Source organism: Python bivittatus, unplaced genomic scaffold (genome assembly GCF_059951505.1).
Source record: "Python bivittatus isolate LINGU-HERP-01145 unplaced genomic scaffold, Pbiv_v1 ctg000700_np1212, whole genome shotgun sequence".
NCBI classification, from domain to species: Eukaryota; Metazoa; Chordata; class Lepidosauria; order Squamata; family Pythonidae; genus Python; species Python bivittatus.
This window is the reverse complement of record NW_028277098.1, coordinates 87092860-87115972: the sequence shown is the minus strand read 5'-3', so window position 1 is coordinate 87115972 and position 23113 is coordinate 87092860. Positions and strand designations below refer to the sequence as shown.

The 23113-nt window shown below is 38.6% G+C and overlaps 1 protein-coding gene across 2 annotated transcripts in view; it reads left to right on the top strand.

Annotated features, from left to right (window-relative positions):
- RIPOR3 (RIPOR family member 3) overlaps window positions 1-23113 on the top strand; it is a 104115-nt gene that overhangs the window by 42946 nt on the left and 38056 nt on the right. For both annotated transcript variants that reach the window (XM_088153956.1, XM_088153955.1), the window contains exons 2-8: window positions 2435-2561; window positions 11549-11695; window positions 14645-14723; window positions 16033-16056; window positions 17669-17722; window positions 18929-19078; window positions 20037-20100. In XM_088153956.1, the coding sequence (XP_088010082.1) occupies window positions 2461-2561; window positions 11549-11695; window positions 14645-14723; window positions 16033-16056; window positions 17669-17722; window positions 18929-19078; window positions 20037-20100 (619 nt within the window). In that variant the 5' untranslated portion in view covers window positions 2435-2460. The remainder of the gene's footprint in view (window positions 1-2434; window positions 2562-11548; window positions 11696-14644; window positions 14724-16032; window positions 16057-17668; window positions 17723-18928; window positions 19079-20036; window positions 20101-23113) is intronic.

Below are 23113 nucleotides of genomic sequence, written 5' to 3'. Positions count from 1 at the left end.
AACTGGATGGTCATACAGAGGATTATAAAGAGGTTCTCCATACCTGTTCCGATTTATCCAGAGACTTAGGTCACAGAGAAATAAATGCAAGTTTACAGCTTTTATTGTTTACTTTTTGAATTAAAGCTTCATTCACATATATACGCACATACCTGTCATACTTACCTGACTCAAAGTCTAGCTGGTCCAGCTAGGTTTGAATTCTAGAAGAATTGCGGTGGGCTGCCCACCATGTGCAGAACTACATACATACTATGCGGTATATACATTCAGCCAGAGAGCATCAGCTATTGTCTAGTATTTTCTAATTTGACTGGCCATGATTTACAAATTGCAGGGCACTAAGCCATAATGTGGTTTTCTTTGTTTTGGCTTGCAGTATTGTGTGCATACAAGCAATGTGGTCCGTAAACTATGGTTTAGTAATAGTAATAAATTTCAGTACAACTATTTTAGTAGTATTACTTACTACTGCTGTTTATCAAGTAGTGCATTGTGTGATTCCAGCCTGTTTTCATTTATTCAATAAATCAGAATTTAAGAAGGCATAGGTTAGCATGATGTGTTTCTTTTCTCCCACAATGAGTTATAATAATAAACAGGCAGATGGTGTGTATGTAAAAATGTAATAAATAAATGCATCCCTTGGTCTATGATTGTTGGATTCATTACATTTCTGTTTATAGAACCTGAGTTTTCCTCTAAGCAGGGTAAGAAAAATTCAATTACAGCTTGCAAAATACTGTAACTAATATACCCCACTGATAAAATAGAGGCTATTTAAATGTGTCATTTGTTCTGGAGGAAGTCATTGTTACAGAAGGTGTATTTAGCAGACAGCTTCCACACACACACACACACACCCCGATAAAGGCAACAAAGTCCTGAAAGTGCAATTGATGCATGAGTCAAAGCACACTCCAATTTTTGCAGAGTGTTCCTGCAGATCTCTTTTTAATGACCATATCATGCCCACAAATATCACAGAGGAAGGGGATGGCTATTTTGAATGGGGTGTGCTAGTCTTGATACTTCCCGTTTCTTTTTTCTTTTTTAAATCTCCCTGCGTCTCAATCTACATATGGTAGCACAGAAAAGGCAGGGTTCAAAGCATCTAAAAAACTGAATGCTCCTTTCCAAAAATGGTCATGAAGGGGAAAATATTGATGGGATTGTGAGAAGGTAATGTTGATGTCTGCCACTGACACACGTGGCTCGGTGAATCTGGGAGCGATCACACTTTGGAGCAGTGCTGAAAATCCGAGTCTGTGCATTCCACTGAGGTGCAATGTTGCTTGGTTGGTTGTTGCTTAGTGTCGTGTGTGGGGTGCATCTGCAGTTTCCGAACAATGTTTTTTGGCAGAAGTACACAGCCTGAGGGTCTGCCCTGTGGAAGCATTGGGAGCACCCCCCAAAGATATGGTGTCTGCACTGGGGGTAAGGGAGGGCAGAGAGCATTGTGTGCATCATGACATCATGCAGATGACTTGAATGATGGACTTTGTATTGGTCATATCAGTGTGTGATGTCATGGTGTCATTGACCAGGTGTCTATGCTCAGAAACGTTAAAAATAGGTTTCCAAATTGTAATGTTTAATATGCACCCCCAAAGTACATGATGGGGAATAGCTGCATTAACTATATTTAATTATAATTAAATATAACATGGAAATGAAATGGAATTTAATTTTGCTTGGTATCAACCACTATTTTCTGGCATGTAGTCTTTGGTACATCACTCAAGGATGATATGTAGCCTTTGGTCCAGGAAAAGTACACTCCGATTTACAGTGTTGCATAAGGTGAAGATCCAGTCTGCTGTGACTTATTTAGCCAGCTACAGTTAAGAGAATAATGGCCATGTACTGCAGTGTATTCAGTCGGATGTGTTGAATTTTTTTAAAGAGCTCCTTTACAAGTCTGCAGAATGGGGCCACAGGGTATTACAGAGTCTGTAGCTTAATACAAAATATCCATTAGGAGCCTGAAATATTTATTCAAATATTCCATAGCAGTCAGAATTAGAAACATCCTTTTTTTGGAGGGGGCGGGGAATGCAGTAATGTGATGGCAAACTGGAAAAATGTCTATGACAAAAAACACAAGAATGTGATCGTACAATGATTCTGCATCATAACCCTGTAGTGGAGTAAATGCTTTTTGGTCCTTTGCATTTCCCTTCCAAAGAATTTTCCCTAGCTTATTGATGTATTATTTCAATTTATATATATGAATGCTGGGAAGGGTCCTTCCTGAAATCTTGAAGAGACCCAAAGCAATAGCTGATCCGATGAACCAAGAATCCAGCTGAATGTCAGGTGGCTTGACGTATTCAGATACCCTGATTCTGCAAACAAAGTTCAATGTTTTCTCCATTTCCTGCCTAATCTTTTGATGCATCTATTTTTGTTTGTTTGTTTGTTTAACTTCTAGAGCCAGCAGTCCATGAACCACGAATCATGTCAGTGAAACTAACCTTTGCCTCCCCCGCTGACGGGGGAAGGATCAGCAGGAGCTGCTCCTTCGCTGGATTTAGCAGCACACAGAGCCGGAAGCTGGCGTAAGCTTTGCAAGCAACAAGCCTCTTTCTAACCTCTGTTTCTCTTCTGTAGATATTTTGTGTTGTGTGAGCAGGGCTGATTGCAGTAAGCGTGTTATTTTACCAGATTAGTATGTCATGATGCGTGGGACTAGTACGCTGAAATGAGCATTATGTGGAAGTAGCTTTGGTGGGTGCACACGAGCAGGAGTAAATCTACCTGCAGAGCAGGCTTGACGGATGGATGGATGGATGGATGGATGGATGGATGGATGGATGGAATGGTTGTTTATGGAATTGCTGCCCTGGTTTACAAGCTACGTAAGTAGAAGTGAAATCCATTTCAAAAATAACCTGAGGCATTTGCAATACCAACAACCCAGTTCTAGATATAGACTCAGTTCCTAAGTCATGGATTGTTTAGACAGAGTTTATTAAATAAATAGCGATGTTTATATAACACACTGAGCTGTAAATCATGATTGATTAATCATAATGGCTGTGCTTACTTAACATACTAAGCCAAAGTCAAGCAAACCATACTTGGTTTAGCATAATTGATATAGAACTCAAAGTCCTGGGCAAATTATAGTGTTTTCACTTGGCACCTAAAATAAGATAAAGAAGCCACCATATAATCTGGAAGAAACAGCTACATAATGGGGTGGGGAATACAATAGAAAAGACGTGTATCATCTGTAATTTACTTCAGATGGATTAGGAAGGTCTCTAAAGCTATCTTTTAAGCACGTACACAGGGGCATCTGTAAGGGGGACTCAAAAAGGTCAAAATGATGGCCACCCTCATGCAACATACATAAAAAAGGGATGGGGGGTTGATTGTGTGGTCATGGGTGCCATTTTGACGCCCCCTTGTGGAGGCCTCTACGTGCTCTCTTGCTCCTTCCTTCCTTTAAATCATATAGCCACCCATCTCAAATACATGACCCTGGGTGGCTTACAACAGTTAAAAACAAAACAAAACAAAAAATACAATATGAAAACCATATAAAACTCATATAACATAATCAAGAGCCGAGGTACAAAAGCAATCAAGCAATATTCATCATAGCCACTGCATAGGTTCCCCTGCACACCCAGATCCCCAGTGTGGGACTTATTTCAAATGCATCCATAATTGTACATGGATTTCCACTTTTATTATAAAACCTAGGCAACATCAAAGAAATTAGCTGCCTGAAAAACATTTAAGTGAAGTCTGGCTGATTTTACTCTGTAAGGGGGAAAAAAAACCAAGCAGGCAATTGAATAAACAGGCTAGAGGCCGACATACATGGTGGGAGTTCTGAGAATGAACGACTGGATGGGAAAGGAGTCAAACAGATGTTCTTCGGACTAAATCACCTCCAACCGGGTAAGAATGCTTGCAGGGGAAAAAAAAGAGTTTACTTTCCCCTGAAGGTTATTTAGTTACTTTCAGCTGTACAGCATTAACAAAAACAACAATCAAGCCTTTATGCATTTTTTAGAGGGGTGGACAGAAAACAAATATCCAAATACCAGTTAACTAGGAAAGCAGTTTGGTTTGTACTACAATTACGTGTTAATATTTCCAGAAAACAGATGTGATTATTATTTATCATTTCACCATCCATGGTAAGAATGGGTTTTGAGCTTGCACTTCTTGCATGAGATAATCCCAACAATAACTGGAGGTTTACCAGAACCTAGCTTTTTGCCCTTCTGTAGTGGTTGTCCAGATTTTCATAGCCCTAAATTAAGCCAGTTTTTGAAGTCATCATTGTTGACTGGAGAGCCAATTTGGTGTGGTGGTTAAGGGACCAGGCTAGAAACCAGGAGACTGTGAATTCTAGTCCCATCTTAGGCACAAAGCCAGCTGGGTGACCTTGGGCCCATCACTTCCTCTCAGCCCTAGAAAGGGGGCAATGGGAAACCACTTCTGAAATCTTGGCAAGAAAACTGCAGGGACTAGTCTAGGCAGTTGCAAGGAGTCGACACTGGTTCAAAGGCATATACACACACACCATTGTTGATTAAGCCATAAAAACATTCTGCCCCTGGAGGTGCGATTGGCCCCCTCACTCCTGGGCTTCTGTAGGGCTTTGAAGACCTGGTTCTGCCACTTGGCCTGGGGTGGGGAGGGAATACCTCAAGCATGGGGATGGCTAGCCCCATAGAGGCCTTCTGTCTTTAGCCTCAGATTTTTCATTTTCTTGGACTCTCCTTCCCCTTTTTTAGAAGTGCTTGTAAACTAATGTTTTATGTATTTATTTATATTTATGTTTTTAATGTTCAGTGTGAGTCGCCCAGAGTTCCCCCATTGGGGGGAGATGGGCAGGTGAGAAATTTAATAAATAAATAAATAAAATAAAATAAATAAAAATCTGGATTCACATATCCCACTAAGTGGTTCACAAATTACAATGGCAGAATGCACATGTGTTGCTAAACCCAAACCACACTAGAGCACTACATGCTCAAGCTGAGTTGAACTACACATCTTTTCCTTCCCAGACAATGTGGCTGATAAAAAGGGTTGTGTGAGTTGTAATATAGCACATAGGAAGAGCATCATCCTGAAAAAGGGTAATTTCAGTGCTTGGATTTCTTAAAAGTTATGTCAAAGTTATATTGCCATCAAGACAGTTTAACCACTGACAAATCATTCCAGTCTTCAATTTTTTTCTGAGCCAATTGAAACAATAGTCCATATTCTACACTCTTTTAAGGATATTCTTTTAGAAGATATACCACCTTCTTTAACATTTTAGGTTATTAACCCTTTATCCAACCAACCAACATAATGAAATCACATTAAAAATTGCTACGTTTCTTATCAGGATTTGGTCAGTAGGTCACTAACAACATTATTTGAAGTTTGTTCATATGTTCTATTGATACAGATGTCTGTTTGGGATACATATATACTGTAATCTTTTTATATATGACCAACAACCAAAATAAAAATGGATTTGATTTGTTTTTATATTTTGAATTAGGACACTCATAGCTGAATGGTAGAATATATGCCTTCTTTGGAGATGTTTTAGGATCAGTCCCCATTATTTCCAGCTATTGTTGCTATTCATTAGATGTTTATGATACTCTCAGTTAAAGAAAAAAAAAAGGTAAACAGTGTGATTTACAAAGTTAAAAGAAGCTCAGGTAGCAGATGACATTTTTTTTTCTGTACAAGGAAAATCTCTGTAAGAAAGATGTTACCCATCTCTTCATTTTTATTCATCTTCACAAACACTAGATTAGTGTTCACCCAACACTCTAAACCAGTGTTTCTCAACCTTGGCAACTTGAAGATGTGTGGACTTCAACTCCCAGAATTCCCCAGCCAGCACAGCTGGCTGGGGAATTCTGGGAGTTGAAGTCCACACATCTACAAGTTGCCAAGGTTGAGAAACACTGCTCTAAACTTTTCTGTCATTTGGTTTGCTTTGGTTTAGCAGTTCACTTGGTTTATTAACATGAGTGAGCTAAGAGTTGAGGATGTTATGTATACCAGTCATTTGTTGTTTTTCAATCAATCTTGATTAAACTCAATGTGTGAACTTAGCCATTATGTATATTTCAGTTGCTTGTCCTGTCCAAATGAGGTTGCAAAAGGAAACCTGTTTTTTTGGAAGTGAAACTTATTTTGAATAAGCATGGCTAGGACTGGGCTACCAAACTCTTCTTTTCTGTAGCCTCATAGGTGTTTTCTAGGTGTGTCTCTTCTAGCAGTTGTGCTTTGATTAATGAATAAGGACAATGTGGAGTTGATTATATTAAGAGAACCAATTGACTTCAAAGAGAGAAGAATGATCAGCTTTTGGACAAGTAAATATAGGGTTAAAGACAGAAGTTAACCAACTAAGGGCCAACTTTTCTAATAAATTTTAGACCGTCAGTGTATTATTTTTATTCAGGTGAGTGAAGAATATTCAGCTGTGCATTTTTTTTCTCTTTTATTCCGGAAAAAACTGGACTATGGAGGCAGATAATTGGGATTTAACTTGGTTTGTTTGTTTTCCCAACTTGGATTTTAGCATGGCTTTTAAATCAGTGCAGCTTGTTCTGTGCTGTGTTTTAAAGGATAAAAAAGTAATTGGTTTATCAGAAAGGGCAAAAGCTTAAAGAGCCAGATACTCTGTAAAGGTTATAAATCAGAAGGAAGATGACTAGGCATTTAAATAAATTTGAGCTGACATTCCTTTAAAAAAAAAAAAATTGAAAAAAGAGTGAAAGAGCTGCTCCTTTAAGCAAGAAGTTTAAAAAAGTGATTTGCCTACGTGGATTTAATATAACCAGATATGACTATGCTTCATTGGAGGTATTTATTGTGATTTATTTGTTAGAGTTATCTCCCATCTTTAAATCAGGAGCTTAAGGGCTCCTCCTCCCATATTTCTCCACAACAAAAACCCTGTGAGATAGGTTGGGCCAAAGTTACTCAGTGAGCTATCTGTGGCTGAAGAAATTTAGGTCCTCCCAGTCAATGTCTTAAATACTACACCATGCTGGCTCTCAAGTAAGCTGCACATTAGGGATTATTCTCAAAAAAATATGTATAGTAGTGTTTTACATACTTATCAATATAGGCCTTGCACCAACACCATGAAATAGATTGTTATTAGTCACATACTGTTGATGGCCAATAGCAATTCCTTGAGGAGCATTACGTTTGCTCATGACAAATAGCAGATTTTGGTCTACAATTTCATCCCAGTCTCTTAATCACTGTGCTAAATTTGTGCCTTAGTGAAAAAAACTACAGGAATGCATGCATTTGTCAGGAAACTTAAGTAAATATCTATATGCCTAAGCAAATATATATTGAAATGATCTCTTAATGCTTTGGTCCTAATCTTTTTAGGGTGAGAGAACTAATATAATTTTACAGAAAATTGAAATGGAAACAAAAGAGAATAAATTACTCCACATCATCCATTAAGTTCATGGCTTTGTAGAGAGTCTAGATTCCAAGTTTCCATAAAACTATGTTAGTTTTTAATTATATCTTAATATTTCCAAAAAATACATGAATATTTATTACTTGTGTACAGTTCAGTTACATCTATGTTCATATCATACTGTACAATTGATTTATTTACATTTAAGTCAGTTTGCCAAACTTCAGAAGAATGATAAAACAGGAAATTAAGTGTATCAAGAAGTATCAGCAGACCAAATTCTAAATAGTCCTCCAGTTGGAACTCTTGGTGATAGATTGCCTGTTCAAATAAAGGGAGAGGTAAGTTTTTCAAGCATTGTATCACTGACAGTGAATGAATATGAATGAAAATGTAATTCAAAAAGGCGTAAAGCCTTGTGCTCTGCTGTTTGGAGGGTAAGAATTTTATGGTTGGCCACACCTGTTTTGCAAGAGTGCCCATAATATGATCTCAAAATTCCAGATGTGACCACTCCCCCTGAAAGGTTAGAAGCCCCAGATTAAGGCAGTGCTCTGGTATGAGGTAGATTAAAAAGTATTTTAAGAATATCAATAAATACTTTTTGCTTTTAAGGAACAATACTGAACATTCCCTTAAAAGAGCATAAGGAACAGTGAACTCAGTGGGATTTGTATCGAAATAAATATATTGACAACGATGTTCCATAGATAAAACTGAAACTATTGTTAATAGTTTCAGAAATTATTTTCTAAAAATAATGTTTCAGAAAACATGAAGGGTAAAATTATATATCTAAAACATTCAGGATAATCCAACAACATTTAATGGCTCCTGGGATAACTAACTGGAAGATTATTAGAAGTATCGTTGGAAATAAGCAATAGGCACAGATTAATGTTATGGATATCACATTGCCTGTAGCAGCAGAAGAATGAGGTTGAATAGTGGAATATTCACAGTCTGTATGTAACTGCTTTTATCTTTCCCAGTTCTTACCTGTTTATAAGAGCTCTCTGATAGAAGTGAAATACTGTATTTAAGATGGTTAAAAATGGTGTCATTACAGAGAAATATTTCCACTTGCCAAGTAAAATGTTAGTTTAAAGTTTAAGCATACATCTGTTCACTATAATCTGAAAAAAAAAAACTAGTGACTTTGCAATAAATTGGCCTATTATTTCCTCAGATACCAATTTATTGCTGCAATTTTGGGCAATGTGTTTTTTTACTGTTCTCTAGTGGGTAATATAAACTTTCAAGCCTTCACACTTCTGGAAATTTGCCTTGGGTGCAGAAACATTTAGTATTTGCTGTGACAAAACTATGAAATAGAATAAGGCTGTTGTCGTATTCTATTGGCCTGGAAGGATTTGGTGACATTTTAAATATGAACCTTTTTTAATTCACTTGTAATCCTACTGGTTTCACTGGGACTTACTCCTAAGTAATTTGGCATAAGACTGTTGTTTACTACTTTTGAGGCCTATCTGGATTCACAAACTTTTGCTCTTTCTTACCATTCTATTAATATACGTGCTTCATTCATCTTCCTTAAATTTCTGAGAAAACAACATTTGACATACATTTAAAGGAATAGAGCAACTTCATTTTTTTAAAAATCAAGCTTGATTTTAAAATTGCTTGATTTAAAACATTAGCCATAATATGAATGACTTTGCATTTATTTTCTTCCTCACTCTGCTCAAAAGGAAAACTAGTTAATTCTCCTTAGTTTTTCCTTTGAAGTTCTAGGATGAGTAGAAAGGTGGGATGTAAAACATTAACCTGGTTTCTGTATTGATGATGTTCATTGGACATCAACCTGCCTTGCTTTACTATACAAAAACAAGTTATATCTCAGCAGTAGAGCATTTGTTTACTGATAGAAGCTCCTAGGTAGGGCTGGGGGAAAATTCTTTCCTGAAATCTTGAAGAGAGAGGCTGTTTTTCATACCGCATGCAAAACCATGGTTTGCTTAATCTTGGTGTACTGAATATAGTTGAATTGGCTGGGTTTACACATGATAACCATCAGGCCACATGACCAAGTAGTGCAATGTGTGAATCCAGTCCTACTGTCTCTTTCTTTAGGCAGTATTGAACGAAATGGATCAATGGCCTGGCTTGTATAAGAATAAGCTAGTATGTGAAGTGGTGGAGACATTGGATGGTTACTAGAGACACCCAGGTTCAAGTCCACCATCAGCCATGGAAGCTCACTGGGTGATTCTGAGCCAGTCACTCTTAGCCCAACCTACCCACCAGTGTTATTGTTGTTGTGGGGGGAAATTGGAGGAAGAAGCTGTGTGCCTTGAGCTACTGAAGAAAAAGCAGGATGTAAATCAAATAGATGAAAAAATGGAAGCTTTCTGTTGTGCAGAGGGCAAGAGCAGGCCTGACTTCAGAGTCTGGCATACCAAAAAACTGCTAGTGAAATGGGTTCTCCAGAATGTTGATTAGAGCTGTTTGAGCTTGCACCCCCCCCCCGTTGGGGGTTTCTTGGTGGTCCTTGGCCAGCATTGAAAGCCCATTGTTTTGATTTATTCACAGTCATTCTGGAACAGTAGGGTAGCAGGAGTCTGATTCCCCTTCCATCCTCTGGGAGCTGATTTGAGAATAACAAGAGAATCCTAAATGTATCCATTCAGAAATCCTATTGAATTAATTTTGGACTGTAAATGAGAGTGATGCAGATTGTGATATCTGAGTCAGTTTATATGAGATGGGCGGCTATATAAATACTAGGAAGGAAGGGAGGGAGGGAGGGAGGGAGGACGAGAGAGAGAGAGAGAGAGAGAGAAAGAAAGAAAGAAAGAGAAAGAAAGAAAGAAAGAAAGAAAGAAAGAAAGAAAGAAAGAAAGAAAGAAAGAAAGAGAAAGAAAGAAAGACTGACTGACTGACTGACTGACTGACTGACTGACTGACTGACTGACTTTATCTTGGCTGGAATCTGCTATGTGTAAGCTATGTCCTCAGCAGCTATGCTTAGTCAATGTAAAATAAAGGTTCCCTCAGGTTAAGCTCAGCTCTTGAATGCATCTATGATTGATTGATTTAAGAATAAAAGAATGAATGAATGAAAACTTTTAACCTGCCCAATAGCTAAAGGGGTCTGGGTAGTTTACCATGAAACACACACACACACACACAAAAAAGATTTAGAATAAAAACATTGACAATAAAATCAAATAAAATGCAAAATGAAAACACCGTATAGACTAGGCAATGGTAAGGCGAGATTCAAAATCTAAAACAATGTGCATTAATATGCAATTAAAAGTCAGTTAAGCCTGGGAAAATAGAAAGGTGGTCACCTGGCATCAAAGTGATGCTAATGTGGGAGCCACTTGAGCCTCTCTGGGGAGGGAATTCCATAAACGGGGTTTCACCACAAAAAAGCTCTCCCTCTTGTAGAGACTCATCTCACCTCCGTTGGTGAGGAAACCTGGAGGAGGATCTCTCTGAATGATCTTAAAGTCTAAATAGGTACATACAGGAGAAGGAGTTGTGGTCTTGGCAACAGAACTGATGTGGCTTGCCACTGCTTTCCTCCAGCATGTTCTCTTTTTTGACTTTTTTAGTTTTTAGTCCACAGCCATGTTATTTCCTGGCAATCTTCGGTCCAAGGATTCACCAGCTTTGATCTTGCTTAACTGTTCAGAGATTAGTAAAGACCAGCTAGTTGTGCACCTGCTATGATTTTAGCTTGTCTACTTAGACATCAATGCTAGTAAGTGTCTACTAACTTCTCATCTCTGAGCATAGGATAGGTATGAGAAGTGTTTGAATGGAAACAGCTAGGTCTCTGTTTGGAATATAGACCAATAAATGTATGAGTAAGCTCTACTGAATATGGGGAGACTCAGTTTCTGGGTCTGCGGAGAGGTCAACAAAGTCAAGATGATGGCTGTGACCCTGCGATCAAAGCACCACCCCTATTTTACATGCATCACATGCACAAAACATTAAAGAGGGGCAGGGCTTTGCTCACGGTTGTGGCCACTGTATTTCTCATGAACATTTATGAACTGGAATTTGGCTTATTTTGCAACCTCTTGTAAAGGAAACAAACATTGGTGGGTTATCTCTAATGTGATCCTTTCACTGCTGTTTTTACAGAAAGTCTCTCAGCAAAGGTTCTACAAGATCCAAAATGTCAGTAAAATCTGCCAAGATGTATTCTTCCCTGCAAAAAGGGACTGTCCTCTGCGATCCCAAACCACAACAAGTGAAGAAGGTTTTTGAAGCTTTGAAGAAAGGGCTTAAGTAAGAACCATTCCCAAACTCAATTATGTGCATTTGGGGAAATTTGCAGTATTTTGTTATAGTTTAGTGTTTATTTAATTCCACCAGAACGAGGTTAGAATGAATAAATTCATTTCAACAGTGGGGTCACCTGTAGTGAGTGAAGTCAATTGACATAACTTGATTCCCAGAAAATTAAAACATCCAAAAAGAGGGGGACCACCCCAGAAAGAGGATGCTTTAGTTGTTCCATGTTTAGCTGCACTGATTGGCCTCTTTCTTTGCCAGCAAGCTGGGAACAAGATGCACTTTTGTGGCATCTGGCCATGTGCAGTAGGGTCATGCTGGAAGCTTTGCCTCACATCAGCATTACAATGCAGAGATGTAATGGTGGGGCTTGACCAGTGATATCACTGAGGGGCAGGGCTTACCATACTTTATAAGGTCCTGTTTGATATGGACACCCTGATGAGATTGTCCAGGCAACAGTTTTTAATCCAACACACTCAGTGTGTGTGCGTGCATGTGCATCTAACAATGTGCCAGGTTTGGCTCAGCATGCTCATCCATGGGTGCTACATTAAATGGCATTATATGGTAGTCCTTCGGGTTCAAAGAAGACACACTCTTGTGCAAATCATCGGTGGGGAGAAGGAAATGCAAGGGTCTCATGCAAATCTGAGACTCTGATCTTAGTGTGATGGAAGGCTGAGCTTCTTCTCATCTTTGTGGTATCTTCATTTGCTATTCTGGTTTGCATCTACCAGAATGTTGAAATCAGTAGAGACACTGTGGTTGCAGTACCTCGATCTTGTAGGCAGTTCTGTATTTCAGCTCTGTGTCCAGAGACTGGAAGGAAAGTTAACCAATGATTAGCCTTTTCTAGCCTTTGGGGAATGTGCTGCACCATGGTTAAGCTAAGTAAATTAAAAACAAACAATGGGTACTAATAATAATCAAATGGGGGACACGGTGGCGCAGCGGCTTAATGACGCTGAAAGTTGCCGGCCAGAAATGGCTGACGCTTTGGCGGTTCGAGTCCAGCCTTCGCGCTAAACAGGGTGAGCTCCTGTTTCCTCCCCAGCTCCTGTCATCCCAACAGGTCGAAAACTCACGTGAGTAGATAAATGGGTACTCTCACTCTGGTGGGAGGAAAAATGCTGGTGGCGCCTTGCACGGGAGTTGGGAGCAGCTGCCGGTAAGCGCGAAACCGCGCTCGCCCGGAAAAAAAAAAAGGGTGCTAAGCAACGGAAACCCCGCCTCCTGCGCTCGCCAGCTGGGCTCTGCTCTAGGAAGGAGGCTCTGGCAAACCACTTCCAAAAACAATTGCCTTGAAAACTGCAAAGGACTCGTCCAAAGCAGTCACTGCAGAGTCGGTAACGACTGAGCGCAGACAAAAAAATATATATATATATCAAATAATAATTTACAAATAAATCTGCCATATCATAGTATAACCTATAAGATTATCATAGTATAACCTATAAGATCAGTAAAGCTAGTGTGCAGCTGTTGTGAGAAGTCCCATTTCATATAGATGATCATTGATTGATTATGTGCCATCAAGTTGTTGTCAACTCTTAGTGATCACATAGATTTTCTCCATGATGATCTGTCTCTAACCTGAACTTTCAGATCTTCCAATGGTGCACTCATTGCACCACTGAGTCTATCCACCTTACTGCTGGTTGTCCTCTTCTTCTTTTTCCTTCCACTTTTCCCAGCATTAGAGTCTTTTCCAGAGAACTGGGTCTTCACATAATGTGTCCAAAATAGGATAATTTGAGCCTGATCATTTGTGTCTCGGGTGAGAACTCTGGGTTGATTTGTTCAATAATCCATTGGTTTGTTTTCCTGGCTGTTCATGGTATTCTCAGGAGTCTTCTCCAACACCAGAGTTCAACAGTGTCTCTTCCTATCCTGCTTTTTCAGAGTCCAATAAATGAGCATTAGGAATGGAATTTTAACAAATACCTGTCAGTATCATAATCTCTTTATATCAGATCAGGGTACAACAAGACTTGGAATATTGCATTTAATTCTACATAGAGTACAAGCGCATCAGTAGATGTGCTTGTACTCTTTGTAGCCACCAATTTTGTAACATTCAATCGAGGAAATGAGTATTAGTGTAGAGGCCTCCATGTCTTCTTTTCCTACTGTATATCAAATAAATGTCAAACTATCCTTCAGGCCTAAATAAATCACTATACAATGTTAACACATTTTAGACAAGTAATTCTTTGGATGCAGGTAGCTGCTGCTTTTATATTAGCTGGGGGATTTATGGCAAGGAAATTTTTTGCTCAATAAAGTTTTAGACTCTGCATTTTAGACATCTGTATACAGAAATATTTAAATTAGCCTCAGAGATCACTGTACAGTCTTGGCAAAAGATCAAATGGCTGAATTTTAGAGGAACAATGGGCCTCAGGTGGATGGGTGGGACCGTCTTTGCTGTCGTTAGGGGAAAAATCCCCTGAATAAGTTGGAAGAAGCATACGCTGCTTAATATAAACACAATGAACTACTCAGGTTTTGCATCTTGTATAGTGCTGACTGCATCCTTTTTAAATGCAAGAGGAGAAAATTAAGTTACTTGTGTCTGGTCTAAATTAACTTACAAAATTACAGGAATGTAAGCCTGTGAGGTTTATCCTCGTGGGCTGCTTGAAGTTTGAGTCTGCAGCTATTGCACTTATGTACATATGTGTCTATGTATTTCTGGTGGTAGTTGGAATTCCTCCGGACCAACACGGAGCTAAGGGGCCAGAATCAAGCAGGACAAGGCTCTACTGCAAATCAGCAAATAAACAAATGTCCCCTCTACCCTTTTGAAAACTAAACTTCTCTTGAGCTAAGATCCTATTGTGTTTAATGGAAGTGTGGTGAGAGACTAGAAAATATCTTTTTTTTTTTTAAACTGACCTCTGAAAATGGATCTGCCCTATATCTATCTTTTCCTTTTAGCGAATATCTGGAAATGCATCAAACAGAGCTCGACTATCTGTCTGAGTGCCACCAAGACACCAGAAGGAATTCCAGGCTGGTAAGAAGCTTCCCTTTCTTGAATTTAATCTGAGGATAAAACTGAATAGGGTCACAGATGTTGAGAAGCCATGGTTGCCTTAATCATGGCTTATTGTCTAAACCAGTCATCTGAGTTTTCACAATATGCTAAATCACTAGATATTATGGGCATAATCCAGAACTGATCATTTAAAAAGTTTATTGAGCTCAGTGGAAAAGTTTGTTATGGTGAAATCATTATGGCATCAGTATTCCATTTTAATTAAATGCACTTTATGCTGTTTTGGCCTTTTGGACTTCAGTATGCACAATTGGGCTATTGATTTCCCAGCGGGCTCTTTTGAAGAGTAGGGAAGGGCCTGGGTAGAACGTCCATTTGACTCTCTTCTCACTGCATTTAGTGTTATAATCATCTCTCTTTTGTCCATTGAAATCAATGGCCCTAAAAACAGGAATATTTGGAGCATGGGGGTAATTCCTTCCCATGTCCACCTCTGGGGTGGGGGGAAACAGTTCCCCCAAAATATTTTCATAGCAAAGAGGTAGTTAGACTTTTAGTTTCTCCTGAGTGTGGTTTTCTTTTATGAAACCCTGAGACATAGCAATTGTAATCTGGTGTGAAATGTATACATTTGGCATTGAAGGCTTCCGAGTTCATGCATACACATAGAGGAAATAAATGGGACTTTCCGTCCTTTGGCACAAAAAGCCTACTTCTGCTTATCCAAAGCTTTCTTCATTTCAGTAGGACAATTTAGGGCTGGAAGAGAGCTGTTTCATTGTTGCTGTTCAAATAGTTATGTAGCTCAGTCACATATCCAAATAGCTTGTTGAATTACAATGCATTTTTTATGAATGTGTTCTCTGGTCCCTGCAAAGAGACTGAGCTCAGGCAGATAGGCTGTGACCAGCTAGCACTCTCTTGGTTGAAACTTGTGGAACCTGGGTTCCTTCTTGCATAGATGATTCATCCAGCAGTGAATGGTGATTGTTCTCATGAAACGAACAGTATCACCGCTTATAAAAGTACAAGAGCTCTGAAACAATGTTAAATAAGTGTGGTTTGCAAGTGCATTGAGTATCTGTTTCTGGGTTTTTCCTATTCCTGCTTCTTATCCTGCCCCTAGCCTTAAACTTGGTATCTGAAGAGAATATTGAATATGTAAAAGCAAGTAATACAAAAAATTGGCATATAGTCAAAGAACAATATTTGGGTCATTACTGTTTCTTATAAGAACAGGAGTACCTGATTCTCTCTTTCATGGAAACAGCTTGAACAGTTCTTCTGCATTTGATCTATGCATTAATTTGCCGCATTTCTATTTCAGGCTTTCTACTATGATTTGGGCAAGGTAAGAAATTGTCTTGGCAATGACTGCAAAGCGATACACAGCAAAGTAACTTTAACATACTTAAAGACACTGATCTTTCTCTCTCCCCTGGACTCTTTCCTGTTACTTGTATTTCTTGAATACTCTGCTGTACATTGGAGAATTCTACTTGTCAGATGGTTGATCTCTGGAGATATGGTATGTTTTTTTCAGCAGTTATACCCTATGTATCTGGGTGTAATTGCTGAAAAATTACACCCTATGTATCTGGAATACATTATTCAAGTTTGCATATATTAGATTAATATGCTTGATTCATACAATGTGAGAAAACATCTGTTACAAATGGAAATTTTGCATGCGAAAAAGGGAAATAGTGTTGTTAAAACATGGAAGTAGCAGCTAGGGGTTGAATACAGTGAAGTCAAGAGAAGGAGCCTCACCTTATAAATACTGCAATATTGGTGCAAACCTACCTGTGTGGCAATGATTTTCTTTTTCACTAGCCTTTCTCTGTGATCAAGAAAATTGAGACTTTCAGGATTCTATGCTACACAACAGGAGCCCATAACAATAATATTAATAATAAATCTAAGCACAATCAGATCTGAAACTTGAGTGTTAGGTTTCAGATCTGATTGTGAAATCCAATGGTTCCTTCCCTCCTCCAAACTCTTCTTCCAACTGTGTTTTGCGCCATCCCACTCCCCTCAGCCAGGGTTGGACCTTGTTTAGTGCTTAGATGAGAGACCACCAGAACCACCTAGGGCTGAGAGCTAGATTGGGAAGTAAAAATAATATATCCCAGATGAAGGTAGTGACAAACCACTTCTGTACTATTACCAAGAAAACTGCACGTGTCCGTGCAGACCCCAGGATTCTAGTGTGATTTTAAGGACTGTTTTACCCCACCAAAGTTCCAATATTATTGACTCCTATTGCTATTGATTCACAAACATTTGAAGCATTTGTGGCTATTGGTTATCTCTAGGACATTTTTATGGCTCTGAGTATCCCAGGGGCACATTTTTTCACTTGAGTCCTTTTTTGTCACTGTCTCCTGGGTCAATATAGGGTTTTTTTTCCTCTATTGCTTATATCCATTGAAATAATGGTCCTGTAAATAAGAACATTTATTTATTTATTTTCCAAATGTGCATGCTACCAAGTCTTCATGACTCATGGGGTCTTCCAATATACTTAAATTCTGTAAAGACATCTAGAGAATTGATTGATTGATTATGTGCCATCAAGTTGGTGTTGACTCCTAGCAACCACATAGATAGATTTTCTTCATGATGATCTGTCTCTAACTGGGCCCTTCAGAATCTAGAGAATATCTAGAAAATAATAAAGCATTAAAATGTAACACTTAATAATAACAACTTCTGGGAAGTGCAATGTGATGGAAAGCCATAGGTTTTTTTTTTTTTTTTTTAATTTCAGTTGGCATATGCCAGTAATAGTGATAATAAATGTAAGCAGGTATGTTGATGCTAGCTGATCAGGAATATCCTGCATTGCCTTAACAAAGGGTTTCTGCATCACGGAACTACATTCTATATTCAAAATCAATGCGGTACTTGGAATTGTATAAATAACTTCTGGTTCATCTTTTTCTGTTCTTTCAAAGCAAATCCGCTCTGTTGAAAGATACGTTAGGAAACTGGAATTTCAAATAAGCAAGGTAAGGGGTTGGATTCTTTGCCTGCAAGTTTTATGCTGTAGTATAAACAAATCTCAACAGGGAGTATTTTTTTCACCATAGGTTGTTTGTGGGGAAATGGTATTAGGTGTTTTCTGAAAACTTTAATAAGTTTTTTTGTATAAGGAGAGGCCTTTTTTTCCAATGTCTGCATTCAGACTGATTATTGAACACTTTGTTGTTGTTTAGTCGTTAAGTCGTGTCCGACTCTTCATGACCCCATGAACCATATTGCGCCAGGCCTTCCGGTCCTTCACTGCCTCTAACATTGTCCATGGGGTTTTCTTGGCAAGGATACTGGAGTGGGTTGCCATTTCCTTCTCCAGTGGACCACATTTTGTCAGAACTCTCTGTCATGACCTGTCCGTCTTGGGTGGCCCTGCACGGTATAGCTCATGGCTTCACTGAGTTATGCAAGCCCCTTCGCCACGACAAGGCAGTGATCCATGAAGGGGTTATTGAACACAGCCCATGTTTAACCTGTAGAACTAGTTTTCTGTCATGCCTACTAAAATTTCTTGAGTAAGAAAAAAGAGAAAGAAGGAACCACAACTCATTGTGTTTTATGACTGTAAAAGGTGCAGACCACATACCCATCTCCTTCATGCTTGACGGGTTCAACAATAATATAAGGTTGGGTCTGTGTTCATGAGAAATAATCTCATTCAAGGCACCTTTCCCATCATGCTTAATTCAGAATAAATATCTGCATCATCTTTCACAATTCATTTGAATCAGAAATAGTTTTTGTAGAATCCTGGATTTATGCATTTCTATTATTTAAATCCTGTAATTGTAACGGTCCTTGGAAGGCACCTTTAAGCTGTATAAACAATTGTAAATAAAAATACCATAATTATTACTGAAAAGCAAACCAATTTCTAGGATCCTCTTCACAAGATGGTGATAATGGTCCTCCAGGGAGCAAGAAGGAGGAACCTACCTGAGGCAGCTAGTTGGCTGATAGAAGTCCATTCATGGGTCTACGAGGCTGAGTCTTACTTCCATTATGATCTGATTGAATGTGGTTTCCCAGATAGTTGTAGTCTTAAAATATTTCCACAATTTGCATATGGAATAATTTTTGAAATAACATGACTGCTTTCCACAATTGTAGTTACATACGGTATATTATACATCTGTTACAGATACACACATATACACATTTTCCTGTTCTTTTCTTAAAAGGTAGAAGAATTATATGAAGCTTACAGCATCCAGTGTAGACTACGAGATGGTGCTTCAAATATGAGACATGCTTTTTCCTTGTCTCCTTCCACTAAAGCATCAAGAGAGAGCCTGGTAGAACTCTACAAAAATCTCCAAGAATGTACAGAGGTACAGCTCTTTTTGCATTTGTTGCTTCTACTTTAGGTTAGATGTTAAAAGTCATGGAATCTGGTTTGAGAATAATATTACATTTATATTCCACATCCCGAATGAGATTGCTTTGAACTTCATACCATTCATGTTGGTTCGATCCCAGAGAGTTTGCAGTGAGTTCAATACTGAGTTGGGGTTCTTCCAGATGGACAGCTCTCAGTGCTACCAGTCAGAAACCATGGTGCAACTATTCCTTTTTTTCCTTTCTTTCTTAACAGATTTTTCTTTTTTCTGTAAGAAAAGAGAATGGGAGAAGTGGAAGGACAGTTTGTAGGGGAAACAGGTTATTAATGAAAGGTGAAATATACTAGATTCCTTAAACTTCTGTGAATGAGACAGGAGCAATTGTCTAAAAAAGCTTTCTTTGGAAGTAACCTGCATGTTTATATCAATCTAACTATTATAGTTACCTTCACCCTTGGGCACTGTATTTTGATAACATTTTTGAGAAATGTTAGAGATAAAGTACTTTTCTTCTTAGAGAATCATAGCCTCTACAAATAGATTTAATTAAGTCTGAATCTGTGTTGTAGATGTACAGTACTCGATATTGCCTGGGAAAGGTAAAACAGAGGAAGCATTTCTGAAGCTGTTTAAGGGGCATGCCAGCAAAAAGAAAGCAAAACTATTTGAATAGCTTAAAAAAACTTTCCAGGATATTTTTTTAACAAGTGTTTTACTTAACTGCCAATATGATGTGTTAAATGATAATGAAATGGTTTACAGTACTGTACTTCCATGAAAAGCCATATCTCTGTTTTTGGTTGTGGATCAACCAACTGTTCTCTTTTGTGCCCTCATACCTAGAGTGAGTGAAATCAAGTGACCAATAATCATGTTGAGAGATTGTAAATCTCAGGTCCTTTTAATGCTAGAGTACACTAAGTGTCCCTGCTCTGTATTTATCTTTCAGGATATGTGTTTGATTGAGGGGACCCTTGAAGTACATTTGGGGGAGTTTCACTTGAAGATGAAAGGTGAGCTGAATTGTTGAAACACTTGGGAGGAGCTGATATATGACATTATTAGTTATGAAGAATAAATCATGGATTCAGAAAGAGTCGCTACACACATCTCTGCCCAAACATAACGAAAGGTGGTACTCAAACTGCGGTGTTTCCCAATTAGACTTTTATTATGGAACTTCCTTGGCTTCTTTATGGATTCCAGTTTGTGCTGTCTTCATTTTGTTTTCTGAGAACTTCTTCCAAATTTTGTCTTACCAAAAAAAACCTGTTAAGGAGGAAAAATGGGAATATCTTCACAATGTCTGATAATAACTAGTGCTAGAAGCTGTTCATCTGGAAACATCCACAGGCTTCAGTTTTCTTTATGGCTGTGACTGAAGAATGCAATCTTCAGACCCATTCTCCTTCCTCTGCCTGCCACGTATTCTCCTGATTTTAATTTTTTAGCCTTTTTTAAGACCTCAGTTATCTTTCTCCAAATATGAAAGTGTTGAACTATCACCTGTGTCTTGAATTGAGAGACCCATGCAAGATTATGTTGCCTAATGTGTTGGGCAAACCAAATCTGTGAGGGACTTCTTTAGTTCAGGTTTGAATCCACTATGCAAAGACAAATTGTAAAGATCTGATACATTGTGGTTTGTCAAAACTAGCCTTACTTATTCTAGGCTCCAATTTAAGCAGAGGATCTGGGACTTAGATATTCAGTTCAACAGAGCTAAATTTTTCCATGCTTATTATTATTATTAACCCTGTCTCTGATTCTTCCTAACCATTTTTTCAGAATCGTGCATACTCTGTATAGGAAGATTTTTTTCTCTGCACTGTGTTGAAGCATTACCTATCAGGGCAACAACCAGAAGATATTATACTCTCCCATCTGAAGATTGTACCTGTGTATGTTTAAGCATAGACGTTGAATCATGTCTTATTAACACGTCCAGTATATTCATATTAATGATCAGAATTCATAAGCCTAATTATTAGGAATTTTAATTTCCCTCATGATGAGATCACTTTTAAAAAAATGTCCAATTTTTGGATGTGTCCAAGGGTGGTGGTGAAATTTCTATCTGTAGCATTAGAAAGCAACTGGTGCCTCCCTCACAGTTTTGATTGACTTAACTTTATGTCATTTTTATGCATGCTTTTTCATTATTCTGTCTGTTTTAATGTATGTTGGTTTGGTCTCAGACCATAATGCAATAATATGAATAGTTGCTTAATTGTCATAATCTAAGTTTGCCTTGTGGCTAAGTAACCTTTACAGCCCTAATGGTTGCTCAGGTTGCTGGGTTAGAATCATGAAGATGTACACACCCATTCACACAACCTGAGCATATGTAGGTTCACACAATATATGGGAGTAACTCACACAGTCACATATGGCATCTCCTTCATTGCAGCAACCTTGAAAAGGCTCACTGAGAGAAAGGGGAGAGCAATGATGCTTCTTTTTCCCTCCCAATAACCCACTGCAGACAACTGATTTTCTAATGAATTTAATGGCAGCAGGAAACCAGAAATCTATTATTACCTAGCCGACTGCTTGTGTCTGTCAACTAACTTGTGAGAAAAATGGGTGGGACTCTCTGCAGCTCTGTGGGGTACATCGTTTGTGGTTGATCGACACTTGCATCTCCATATTGTTCATCTTTTTAAAAAAAAAACATAATTATTAAAATCTGTATTTCTTCAGCCTAGTTGTTTTTCCCACCTTCCTTCTTTGGCCATGTGAGATTCTGTGTGTCTAATGAAAATGGACTCTGGTGCACTAAAGGTTATTGATTGATTGACAGACTGACTGATTGATTGATTGGATTTTTATCCCATCTTTATTTTTTGGTCAGTTCAAGGCATACCTAATGCTCCTGCCTCATAATTTCCCCACAACAACAACTCTGTGAGGTAGGTTGGGCTGAGAGAGAATGATTGGCCCAAAGTCACCCAGTCAGCTTTCATGTGTAAATGGAAGATCTCACAGTCTCCTGGTTTCTAGCCCAGCATCTTAGCCACTACACCAAACTGGCTCTCTTAGTAGAGGGTGGAAGGAGAATGAGTCCAAAGATTGCATTCTTCAGTCACAGCCATAATGAAAGCTGAAGACTGTGGATGCTTCCAGATGAACAGTTTCTAGCACAAGTAATTAACAGACATTATGGAGCTTATATCATTTTATTATTGTTTAAGCTGCCACAGTAATCTTTGTGGTCTTTCAGTTATGTGAGTGCAACTTCTCTGTGGAAAATAGCACATTGATTGGCAAGCAATCGGTGCTCAGATTGTCTTTAGAGCTATCATTATCTTTCCTAACTACTTCTGCTGGACCTTTTGTGAGTAATTTCCTAGCATCAAACTAGTCCGGATGCAAACCTCAGTTCGATCATTCCAGCTTCAAACTATTTGTTCATATTAGTGCTTCATACGTGTATAGGCCTTTCTTCAAGTGTTAAAATAAACTTGTTATTTTCCTAGTGCAGATGGGAGCAGAGTGGCACAAAAATGAAAAGTGGGTTGCTAAAACCAGTAGGTGAAGATCAAGCTACACATTATAGAAGGATCTATTTAACTTTCTCTTGCCCCCCTTGTGTCTGCATGTGTGTGTGTGTGTGTGTGGGGGGGGGAATGGAGAGGAGAGGAGAGAGAGGAGAGATGGGCTGAGTCAGAAGGGAGTGACAATGAATATTGCCCCCATTTTTATTTTCTCTTTATTAGGAAGCTGGAAAAATTGGGAGGAGAAAAGGCTGAACATAATCTTCTCATCAGCCCTTTTCTGCTTCTGACGGCAACATGCAGTGACTTCTTTTCAGTAAAAATATTGAGTAGGTAGTTACTATACTGTTGGGCCCAATTTGTCCAAGCGGATGACTATGGACACATGCTCACATCTCAAATTCTCCAATCAACAATCCATAGCTCTTTCAGGAACATTCCAGTGATGATCTTGATCCTGCCCATCCATCTTAATTGTTGTCTTCTCGTCCTTCCAATGCCTTGCCAAGCATTTTTTTTCTAGTCCATC